General features: G+C 39.2%; 1 protein-coding gene across 4 annotated transcripts in view; it reads right to left on the bottom strand.

Moving 5' to 3' along the window:
* Window positions 1-12,730, bottom strand: part of Phactr2 (phosphatase and actin regulator 2) — a 271,411-nt gene that overhangs the window by 71,864 nt on the left and 186,817 nt on the right. For all 4 annotated transcript variants that reach the window (XM_055627713.1, XM_055627714.1, XM_055627711.1 and 1 more), the window contains exon 2: window positions 11,206-11,373. In XM_055627713.1, the coding sequence (XP_055483688.1) occupies window positions 11,206-11,373 (168 nt within the window). The remainder of the gene's footprint in view (window positions 1-11,205; window positions 11,374-12,730) is intronic.

Raw genomic sequence — 12,730 nt, 5'->3', positions numbered from 1 at the left:
TTAAAGCCAGGAGCTATTCTCCTTGTCTTATGATCTTCAACATAGAACCTGAAAATCCCCACCCTTAGTCAGGCATGCTGTGGATGCCTGTAATCTCCACTCTTGTCAGGTAGGCAGGTGGACCTTGTTCAAATCTAGCTCAGGAATATTTATACACAGTGAGACTCTGACTGGAAGAAAACTGAAAAGAGAAATCTCTGCTGGAAGCAATGTTTGCTTTAACAAGTATGTAAGGAAAAGAATGAAGGTCTCTGTAAATAACTTTACAGCCTGCAAGATGCTGAGGATAAAATGAGTCTGATAATAAATGTTGGCCAGATGTGGATGAATGAGACTGCACCACAGGCAAATGCTGGTGGGATTAGTAAATGGCGCAGCTATATTGGAAAATGGTCTTCAGAATGTTAAATAGCAAATTGTCATAAGACTCAGCTATTGCATTCATAGGTAAACCACCAAGAGAAGTGAAAACATTCATCTATACAGGGAACCACATACAAATGCTCATTTAAGCACTATCTATAATAGCCCAAAGCAGAAACAACTCAAGTCCATCACCCAACAAATGAAATGTGCTATATCTGCACAACTGAGAACCATTCGACAGTGAAAAGAGATCTGGTACCTGTTATTAGAAGATGGCTTTGGAAGTGTCATGCTAAGTGGGTGACATCAGTCATTGATAGCACACATCTACTGTTAGGTATTTACATGAAGTGTCAAGAACAGGCAGAAAGCAGAGCTGGGGAGATGGGAGGAAGTGAGGGCTGTTAGTGAAATGGGATTCCTTTCCAAAGTGATGTAATGTTAAGAATGATTATGGTACTCATTACAAAGCTTTTGAAAATTACTAAAAAATGTCACAAATGTTGAATGTATGAACTACAGGGTACATGAATCACCTCTCATCAAGGCTATTGAAAAAAAAAAACCCACAGGTGCTGGGGAGAAAGAGAAATGATCAAGACAGACCCCACCGAGAAGGTAGCATTTAATACTGAATTTATTGGAGGAAAGGTAGTCAGTTAAAAGTGAAGGAAGAGAGAGAGAGAGAGAGAGAGAGAGAGAGAGAGAGAACAGCAAGCATAACCCACTGGAGTCCTATTGCAGAATGCAAAAAATCTAGTTCAATATTTAAAAATATATCAGTGTAACCAAGTATAATATTCTAACGAAGAAAGCCCAAGTGTTACCATTACCACATTAGTTTAATATAGGAAGAACATTCAAGAAATCCAACACTGGGGTCAAGAGATGGTTCAGTAGTTAAGAGCAACTGTTGCTCTTCCAGAAAACTTGGGTTTGATTCTCAGCAACCGCATTATGGCTTGCAACTATCTGTAGCTCCAGTCCCAGGGAATTTGGTGCTCTTCTCTGACATCTGTAGGCACCAAGCACACACATGACACACAGACTTACATGCAAACAAAATACATACACACACAAACATACACACATACAATTAGATTTTAAAAACGAACTCCAAGATCTATTTGTATGGAACAAATATTTCAGCAAACCAGGAACAACAACAACAAAAAACTCCTTGGCTTAAAAAAACTCACTTACAGTAAGCCTTCAGCAAATACACTTAATGAGTATTTTCCCCTTTACGTTGGGAAGTAGGTGAGGAGGCCCGTTTTCACCACTCATTTCTTACTAGAGCAGAAATGCTAGCTAATAGAGAGAAAAGGTAAGAAAAGGCACACAGACAAAGAAGAAAGAAATACAAAAATTTCTATGCACAGGAACTGATCCACACAGTTCTCCCAAAATGTGAATATGGTACAATCATATATGTATAGACTACAATGAAAAATGGAAATAGACATTTAGAAACATTTAAAAATACACATATCATTTGCAATAACTGAAAAAAAACCACATAATTATAAACTTAACACGGTCTTGTTAAAACTTCAAGATGTTGATGAGCAAAATAAAAGAGCTGATTAAACAGAAAGGCACATCAGTTCACAGGAAAGACATCAATCAGACACACCCAAACTGTGGTACAGATTTAATGCAATTCCAACTACAAAAAAAAAAAAAGAAAGAAAAAAAAGAAAGAAAAATCCCATCAGGGACACTTTTAGAATATAAGTAACTTTTAGAATATAAGTAAGCTGATTCTAAAATTTAAATGAGAAGGCAAAGAAAGTGGACTAGTTAAACTAATTGTAAAATGAAGAATAAAGTTAGAGACACCACACTAACTAATTTTCAGACTTAAGAGCTACAGTAACGAAGGCAGTCTGGTATTTGTGAAGGAACAGACACATAGATTAGGAGAACAGAACAGCAAGGCCAGAAATAGATCCCACATATGTGGCCAATTAACTTTGCAAAGGTGCAAAAGCAAGTCAATGTGGAGGAGATGAGTCTTTCCAGCAAGCATTGCTGAAAGTCCCTCCAGGATATCGAAAATAACCCAGAAGAAAAGGAGAAAGTATGTACCACCAAAATGAACTTTTGCTCTACAAAAGGCTTCGTTAAAACATGAAAAGGCAAGCTGCAAGCTTGCTGAGAGTAAATATCCAAGCAATGACAGAGAAGGGAAATGTCTCTAGAAAATGTAGTCTTAAAACTCAGCTGAGAGAAAACAAACTGAACCATAAAAATGGGCCAAAAGACTAGAACTGACCTTTCCCAAAGAGGATTTTTAAAGTTGTAGAAAGGTAATTTAATAGAAAAAATAGATTTTCCAGTAAATTGGACTGAAATGACTAGAAATGTGTATCAAATCTCACACCTGACATGAATATTACCCCCACACTGACCTAAATATGTGCCACATAAAGTCATAAAAAAGCTTTTCGGAAGGACACAGAACAAGAAAAGTTTTCTGACCTAAAGTGAGACCAAGAGGGTGATTTGTGCCCATGGGTTCAAGATGACTCTAATCAATGCAGCGAGACCTCATTTCAAACACAATGATGAGTTATGGAAGGGGGGGGGGCAGACAGAAGACAAGAGAGAGTTGCTTAGTGGGTGGAGCTTTAGTTCTACGAGTCAAAACTGTTGTTAACCTGTTGTTAATACTCGACATGACTGAAATGCACATTAAAAAATAGTTTATATGGTAAGTTTGATCATTTGTGAGTGACACTGTCTTGCTCTGTAGCCCAGGCTAGCCTGCAGCCTTACAGACACTCCTCCCGTGTACAAGGATCACAGTTGAGCATCTCATGCCCAGTGATATGTGATTTTTTTTCTCGGTACAATAAAAATATCAATACCAAATAATCAACAATATCAAATTCTGACAGTGATATGGAGCAATTGGAGCTGTTTTACATTGCTGGCAGAAATGAAAAACTCTGGAAAATGTTTGGCAATTGCTTATAATGTTAAACATACCTAACATAGTAGCTGAACCTACATACCCCACCCCAACAAGTGAAAACTCTCATCCACAGAAAGCTATATGAGAATTTTAGGATAGCTTCAGCCACACTTAATCCAATCCTTCCTCAGATAAATGGCTAAGTAAATCATAAAATAAATTCACATCATGAAATACCACTTAACAACAAAAAGGGCATCAGAAGGACATACTGATCAGTCTCCAAAGGGGCTGAAGGGAAGCTGATAATCTCCTAATTTAGTACCAAATGACATTGTCTTTTGCTTTGTTTTGCTTTCCTTTTAACTTTTTAGGTTAGTTTACAAAGCAGTGTTTCTTCCCAGCATACTCACACACATTTAATATACCCTGTTCTTACTTGTCCTTTTCCCTTACTGCCCTCTCTCATGCCCCTCCCCAACACCAGCCAGGTCATTTCTTCTCCCACTTTCAATTTCCTGCTGCATGTATTCTATTACTCTCTGTAGTTCAGAATCCATTAAGATACCCCTGCCACAAACCGCTTCCTACTTTCTAAACAATAAACACATGCTCCCATATATACAAGATTGAAATTTTAGGTCCTCCAAAGGAAAGAAGACACATAGTATTTGTCTTTCCAAGTCTGGTATTCTTCTCTATGACTGCATATTTCTCTATCCATTCATCTACTGATGGACAAGTAGGCCAGTTCCATTTACTGACTATTGCATGTAGTATATCTGTAAACATGGATGTGCAAGTCTTACAATGTTCTTCCTCGGAGTCCTTACCCAAGACTGTTATGGCTCAGTTTGTGGTAGTCTTATTTTCGGAGTGTCTTCCTTCCTTCCTTCCTTCCTTCCTTCCTTCCTTCCTTCCTTCCTTCCTTTCTCTCTCTCTCTCTCTCTGTCTTGAGAAACCCCCATATTTCTTTCTGTAATGGTGGTATAAGTCTCTCATCATCAGTGAATAAGGGCTCTTCCTCTATATCCTTGCCAGTATCTCTTGCAATTTGTTTTCTTGATAGCCGTTCTGATTGGGTAAGATGGAATCTCACAGCAGTTTTCATTTGCATTTCCCCAGTGGTGAATGATTTTGAACATCTTCCAAGTATTTACTGGCTATTTGTATTCTGGCTTTTGAGAACTGTTTCTACAGTTCATTAGCCTATCTTTCGATCAGAACATTTGTGGTTTGGATGCTTGATTTCTGTTGTTCTTTATACATCCTGGCTATTAATCCTTAGTTGACATGTAGCGGGCAAGAATTTCTCCCCCTATTCTGTAGGCTGCCTCTTCACTCTGGTGACTGTTTCCAGTGCTGTGCAGATACTTCTTAACTTTCTGTATTCCCATTTGTCAACTCTTGAGATTACTCTCTGTGCTATTGGAGTATGTTCAGAAAACTCTTGTCTGGGCCTGTGGATCTTGAAGTGTCATGTCTATGTTTTCTTCTGGCAGTTTCAAAACATCAGATCTTATAAGATCTTTAATCCATTCTGACTTGATTTTTGTGCAGGGTGAGAGATATTGATCTAATCTTTTCTTTCACATTTGAAAATCCAGTTTCCCTAGTACCTGGTTATAGCAGCAATCTTTTTTGGACGTTTTTGACAGCTTTGTTAAATATTATCTGACTGCAACTATATGAGTTTATTTGTGGTCTTCTTGGTCTTTGAGTTTGTTTTTGTGCCAGCACCATGGCATTTGTTATTACTGCTCTGTAATATAATTAGAAAAATTAAAGAAAAATCATGTGTAGGGGTATGTGTGTGTGTGTGTGTGTGTGTACGCTTGGGTGTGCATGTGAGTGCAGGTGAGAGGAGGACATGGAATCCTTTGATGCTGGAGTTACAGTGATCATCAGCCACCTGATGTGGGTGCTGAAAATAGAACTGCAATCCCCTGCAAGTTGTAGGAGCAGAGCATGCTCTTACTTCTGAGTCATCTCTTCAGCCCCCTCCATTATAATTTGGGATCAGGTGTTGTGACACTTCTAGCAGTGTTCTTTCCTGGTAAGGAATGCAGTAAAGAATTAGTTATTTGGGACCCTTTGTGATTCCCTGTGAATTTTAGGATTTTTTTTCAAGTTCTGTAAAGAATGCATTAATGCTGGTTTTTTGGGTTTTTTTTTTTTTTGGTTTTGTTTTATTTGTTTTGTTTTTTTTTTAACTAGAGTGAATAAAAATAAAGAACTGACTTACAGCAGCCAAAGCATAATGGAGGAGGTTGATTCACACACAAAAGACAGCACGAGGAGCTGTGGACCAGGTAGTTGACACTGATGTATCCTAACTTTGGAAATGACTGGGCAGAACTATTCATATATTACAATTCTTAGAACCGTAACACACACACACACACACACACACACACACACTCACCAAAAGAAAAGAAAAAGCTGGTCACACATTCAGTGACTGATAATGAATACTGTCAGGAATCTTTGCACATTTGTGCTCCCCAAAGCAACCCCACAATTGCTTCTAAGATCTTGGAGGTGTACACTGCTGTAGCCACAGGGAGCAAATATTTCTTCCTGTGGTCTGAAGGTTCATTGGTCTAGAGCAGCAACAGAGAGACAGAGTAGGAAAAACATTTCTAAACAAGACAAAATACCATGTTTCCTAGATGATTATGGGTTTGACATGGCTGGCACAGATCAGTGCTCAGGAAAAAGCCCCATTTCTAGGGGCAATTCAGAGAGAATGTTTCCAAGAGGGGTTGCCCAAACCATCCCCTATAACCATCAGATCCATAGTTTTGAAATCATTTTGGCAATGACTGCTACATTACTTCCCCCTACCCTCAATTCAGTCTTCTCACTAAAAAGGAAAATGTGTGAATCTGGGAAATGTTTCCCTTTGCTCTGAACTGGAGAAAAAGACAGACATCTAGAAGCAGAAACATAATGTAAGTAAGGAATGATGAAGAGAAATGCTCAGAGATGAAAGGGGACTCAAAGTAAAGTCATGAATTTGAGGAAAGAAATAGGCCACACTGAGGAAGAGAGCCACAGGCAGGGGAACGCATGGAGCAGGTGATGGACAGAGAGGAGAGGAGATGGTCATCCCAGAGATATCACTAAGGTGAGAGGCCCACCTCTCACTAACCCATCTCCATTTCCTAGACACAGTGCTGGCAACAGAAGAGTTAGCTACCAAGAGCTGCATGGCTGTTGAACACCATGACTATGAAATTGTTGGAATGGTGATGTTTATAATGAGTGAGAGTCATTGGCAATGGAGTGATGTGTATGCGATCCCTAACTCATGAGATTATTCAACAGGATTTCTCATGGGGATTTTCTTTCCAGGGACATCTCCTTGGCTACTCTGTTTTAAATTATGATCTCCCTCTCATACTGCTCTTCCAATTCTTTGTTGGATTTTTCTCTACTCACTTTGTGATATTCTACGTACTTATGGGAGTTACTTTCCACCTCCTACCCTACTAGCCTGTAATTCAAAAGAGAAGAGAGTTGAGTCTCAGTGCCACCACATGCCACTACAGTCTATTCTAGTGCCAGGCATACCATAGATGGAAACACTCAGTGACCCTTCCTCAAAAGAACCATGAGTTCAGCCTAAGGAACCTTCCGATTGCTGCATGCCCATTGCTTGGTTATATAACTCTGTTCTGCTATGGTAAACTGGGAAACAGGGTGCATTCTGTCTTGCTTTTCCAATATGGTATAGAGATGAGTGCTACATGACAGCACATCTACTTCCTTAGTGGAACAGAAGACATAAGAGTCAAAAAGCTTTCGGGTATTTATACAATGAGAGCAGGCCTTAACAAGTACCATCTCAGAGAAATGCTTTCACTTCATCCTTCTCTGCAGATATGGAAAATAATCCTGGGCAGCAATATTATGCTTCCATGGTTACAGAGAATATTATGCTTTTCTAGGACCAAACATAATTTTGATCCTTGCCAACCATGTTTTTGAACATGCACTGCTGAAATCAGGCCAGCCAAGCAGAACCAAAGTAATTTACTCAGACCAAATCCGTCTTACAGTAAAAGCCAATGAGGCAAACCTTGTGTGTTAGTGACACCTACCTAGGGCTGATCCTTACGATCTGTGCAGGAAGTTACCTTCCAGGGAACAGTGTAACAAAACTATGGAAAACACTGGCGGCAGTGCCTTTTTGCTTCCAGACTCCTATTTCCATAGGAGAGTTGGCTATCAGTCCTGGACTAGACCCCTTGCTAGCAGAAGTGTGTGGCCTATCACTTGAACTTCATAGAGTTGCTCTCATGACTTAGTTAGTGCTGTAGAGCACTTTCAGTAACTTCAAGTTTTTGCCAGATGGCTCTTTGCAAGTTAATGTGATTACTAGAATGCTGTAGCTTACAATGACACTATCTAAAAATCTCAACAGGCATGCCCTAGCCTTTCCTAACAGCATGCAGAGGCCCTGGCGCTCATGGAGATAGAGCCTTGATTTTCTTTATCTAGGAGCACAATTTACTTTTACAAAAGGGTAAAAGTTAGGAAGGAGAAATTTCTCCTGACTGTTTTGTTTGTTCTCTCTTTCCCTCTGTCTGTCTCTCTGTTTGGAGATGCAGTCTTCTTACCTGGCCCAGGCTGCACTGCACAGGTGGACAGTGCTTTCACACATTCCTTCCCCTCACATCCTGTGTCTCTTTGTGGCCCTGAGCTATACCTTATCTAGAGATGGGTGCTGAGTGTGGGGAGAAATTGGAAGCAGCAGGTGTAAGCTATTCTCAAGACATTTGGCTTTGATGGTAACTGATGATGAAGAAGTTGGAGGAATAACTGTAGGGCTTGCTTGCATGTCTATCCTTGGGGAGACAGAAACATGTTTAAAAATCCAAGGACTGGAATGTAACTTAATGGTAGAGTGGTTGTCTAGCACATGGGAGGGCCTCGTTTTAATCCCTAGTACTGAAAGAAATCATCAAAGAGACAAAGATGCAGAAGCAAAAGTTGCATCTCTTTCATTAAAACAAAATAGGGGGAAATAATTAGAAAAGAAAAAATATAACTGACATTCTGAATACTAAAGAGAGGGAAGAGAGATGAACTTAGGTGAGATGGAGAAAGCCTCAACCATAGGAAGAAACACAGTGGAAATAGTATGAAATGGGTTGAGAAAAGATAACCACGTGACGTGGCTGCCATTCCTGTTTGTGTACGCTGTGATGCTCACACAACACCAACCCAGCCTAATGGCATCTTTCTCAGACTGTGTCATGCCAAGAAAATACATGACTATGGATGGAAAAGAGGGATGTTCTTCTGCTCTGCAGAATGGGTCAGAGCTACAGGTAAATTTCTGCTCAGGAACCATGGCAAGAAACTAGAAGTCTGTGTACAAACTCAGTCTGCCCTATAGACAAGGTGTCTCTTTGGGTTTTAAAGCCGCATTCCAAAGCATAGTGGATGGAGGGTCACTAAAATAGACCACATGCAATTAAAATGGCATTAACACATTCATGTTAGAGCCTATCTACTAACTAAATATCCCCATGGCATGGGAAAGGTGTACATTATCAATGACCATGGAATGGAGCAAATATCAGGCTAGGACAGTAAGGGACTGACACTGAAGAGTTACTTTTCCCTGAAGAAATTCGCCTTCTTTCCCCACTCCCACATGCTGTGGGAGATCTTGCCAGACTGCATGTGGCCTAGATCATGTTCAAACAGCCTGGTTTCATTATCTGATATATATTGTTTTTAATGTCCACCCCCCCCCCCCCCATTAGTGGTAAAACCTGAACTGAAGCCAGTCAATCACTCTACCACTGAGCTATGTTCTCAGCCCTTTTGGTGTCTTTATTTAAGCTTCACGGATACTTTCTTTAGGTCTCAACAGAAATTACAGCCTTAAAATAAACATACAAATATACTGAAAACTATTTTATAATTCAAATAAATAATAATAAAAGAGGAAGAGGAAACTCTCTGTACATGTCCTCTCCAAAGAGACATGTTAGTAACTTCAGACCTACATAAAAGGCAACAGAGATTACTAAATTCCATCATCTCCTCTCAATGTCTTAATGGCATAGTCTAGAGAATTGCTCCCATATTGAGTAACCATGGTAACTTGCAGAACCAGATTCTAGCAATGTTTGGGAAAACATGAGTGGGAGCACTTCAGAAGGGCAACATGGTTCCATCTACTTGTGAAAAACAGGAATAAGATGCCTAGCCTAGAACTAGAAAGCCACAGTCTTCTGAAGAACAACCACAGAATCTGGAAAGAAGACACCTTAGAATTCAACTCATCTAAGCCCTCAATTTTAACAAAGAAAATGAGGCCCAGAGGCTGACTGGTTTCTCCAGGATCATCTAGTGTTTGGTAGAGAAAAGCACTTAATGGTCCTTACTCAGCACTCTGTCCACCATCGCCTACTTGTTTCTAATCCAGAAAGCCCCGAAACAGGGAAGGGTCCCAAGATTCATTTTTTCCCCAATCTAGGTCTCTATCATCTTTTCTACTTTTTATTGCTGTGGTAGAAAGAAGGACAATATACTCATGAACCTGCTGTCCACAAATGTCAACTCCTGGCAATCTTTTTTCTTTCATGCTTTTGTAATTTCTATCCCTGAAGATCGTTCTGAGTGTTCTTGGGTACCCTTTTTGTTCATTAGACAGCAAATACTCAACTTTGCTACCTGGGAGCACAACAGAGACACTTATCTCTGGGGATCTTGGTTTCCCTGTTGCTCACACTTGTGCTGTGTCTAGTATTTTCTATTCTGTTTCACAGTGCAAGGACACAGGATGGTCTTACATAGGCCAATAAGATCTGCTCTGTGATTGTGTGCACATGCTGATGACTCCAGACTAGTGTGATAAGAAATTTTGATAAAGCAATAGTTTTGGACAATAAGCATGGAGAAAGCTGAACTTATATCAAGAGATCAATGCCTTTCATCCTTAAACAAAATTCCATGGACACGTAGCATTTGTTTAAACTGAGTTTAGAATCAAAATTAATTTAAACCAGAAGTCCATGTAAAAGGTCCAAAGCAATGAGATTCTTTTATTGATTTTTTTCTCCATACACTGTATTCCTTTCAAGCACACTTTGCTATATAGCGTGCTGTTAGACAACCCAGGCTGGCCTCCAGCTCATGGTTCTCCTGCTCACCCTCCGATGGATTGGTACACATGCCATCATGCCCAGTCCAATGTAATTCTTGATGTTCAATAAGTCCACAAAATAAATGACAATGAAATAATTTCCCAACATCTTTTTTACAACAGAGACTATTGGTTTGTTCTAAGGACATGATGGGAATTTAAGATTAAACAACACTTCCTTCATTACGTCATTTAAATCCTATATCTGGAAAAACTACAACAAAGAAGACATTTAAAAAAAAAGATATTCTGAGCCAGGAGTAGTAGCTCAGAACACCCCTATAATCCTAGCACTTAGGAGGTGAACTCAGGAGGATCAGGAGTTCAAGACCAGCAATGGTTATAGAGTGAATTCAAGGTCATCTTGTAATAAGATCTTGTTCAAAGAAAAATAAAGTTTTAATAAACAAAAATGTCTCTACTAGTAGCAGTAGGTATGAAAAAAATGGGTGTTCGAGGTCACAATGCTCATGCATGCCATCTCCACCTCCAACCTTCCCTCTGCTTTGTCACATATTGGTATCTATATGAATTTACAAAAATGTGTTTTAATTAAGGCTATATTAGAAAGCCAAAATCAGAACAAAATTAGGGAGTCAGAGCTATTGAATTGTTTTATCCTTAAGTGAAATAATTTCATTTTAAATAAAAAGTTAATATTTTGGGGGGAAAATATCACAGAAACTATTCAGTTCAACTGGTTAGAAACACCAACAGTTTATCCATTTGGCAACTGTGATAGTAATCATACCTGCTGACGTTTCTCTAAATTTGTCACTGGTCTTCTTTTTCCTCCATTTCCAAGGCTTGAAGATTTTACCGATGGTGGAGAGTTTCCCCTTTCTCTTGAAGGGAGGGGTCTGGGAACCTGCCGGGGGGCCATCTGAGTTTGCTATGGAGGCTTTGTCTAGTCCATCGACTGTAGAAAGAAAAGGAGGTTAGAGGAAAGCTGCAATAAACACTGGCAGCAACACTATCTGTCTTTTCTTGGCCTGTTAACAGCAACCTTGCCTGCAGTCTTTGGAATCTCACATAAAGTCTGTTTTGTCCCATTCTGCAGCTGGTAGGACTCCCTTGATGTTCCTCCGGGAATCAATCAATCATAAGTTATAGCCCCCCCCCCCCCAGGTAATCATTTGGGGGAAACAGAAAAGAAGCAAGAGACTTACATAAGAGTTAGGGCCAGACAAATAAAGACCCCTGAACCACACCTGAGACCATCTGCAACAACATATCACTATTTTGTGCAGGAGTTGAGTATTCTCAGTATTCCTGAAACAGGATGCTATTCCGCAGCTAGTTTGGCATTCTCAGCAAGGACTTCACAGTCATGGTGCCATGAAAACCATGCTTTCTCCTTCACAAAATAAAGTTTGGTGCCAGAAAGTTAAACTCTATTTATAAAAGTATAATATATTATTATATATATTATATAATATATTATATTATATTAATATATTATATTATAGTAATATATATTATTGTATACTTCTGTTACAGCAAAGTTTTCAGCCTCAAATAAACTGGTAGCTATCATTAACAACAAGCAATATGTTGAAATGTGGGTATGGCAGGCGACAGAACATCATCTTCATCTGCCTGCAGAATTTTGCCCGCCAGAAGACGGTCACCCTCTCCAGTTGCCCTACAGTAAGTTCCAAACAGAAAGGAGGCAATAATGACCAGAATCACCCCAACTCCAGATTTTAGTGCCCAAAACCTAGAAGCAGCCCACAACGACAAACTGTGGTATTACTAGTTACTAAAACAGCACTTCGTTTTTTTTATAAAATTGGTATATGGACAAATATGTAATCAGTTAAATACAGTTAAATCAGTTAAATACAACAAAATGTTAAGTTATTGGACTAGGTGGTAGATGTATGAGAGATTAAGTCTTCTGTCTTCTCTGAAGTTTTAGAAACCATTAGAATAAAAGATTAAGGGGAAAAGCAAATACCAATAGGATTTATATAGCAAAGACTTCCCTGAGTGGAAGATGGTAGAACTCTGTTACTCTTGTTATAACCATGCATAAATCATTAAACAATCAACATGAGTGCATTTCAAAAATACCACGCTGAAAAGGCCACAAAGAAGAGGTGACACACTGTGTGGTTCCAGTTTTACCAAGTTCTAAAATAGGCAAAATGAATCAACAATAAAATTAAAAAAAAAAAAACAACGAAGAAGAAGAAGAAGAAGAAGAAGAAGAAGAAGAAGAAGAAGAAAGAAAGAAAGAAAGAAAGAAAGAAAGAAAGAAAGAAAGAAAGAAA

The sequence above is a fragment of the Psammomys obesus genome, unplaced genomic scaffold, assembly GCF_907164565.1.
Source record: "Psammomys obesus unplaced genomic scaffold, mPsaObe1.curated_primary_1811, whole genome shotgun sequence".
NCBI lineage: Eukaryota > Metazoa > Chordata > Mammalia > Rodentia > Muridae > Psammomys > Psammomys obesus.
The sequence above is the reverse complement of the archived record's forward strand: the minus strand, read 5'-3'. Positions and strand labels throughout refer to the sequence as shown.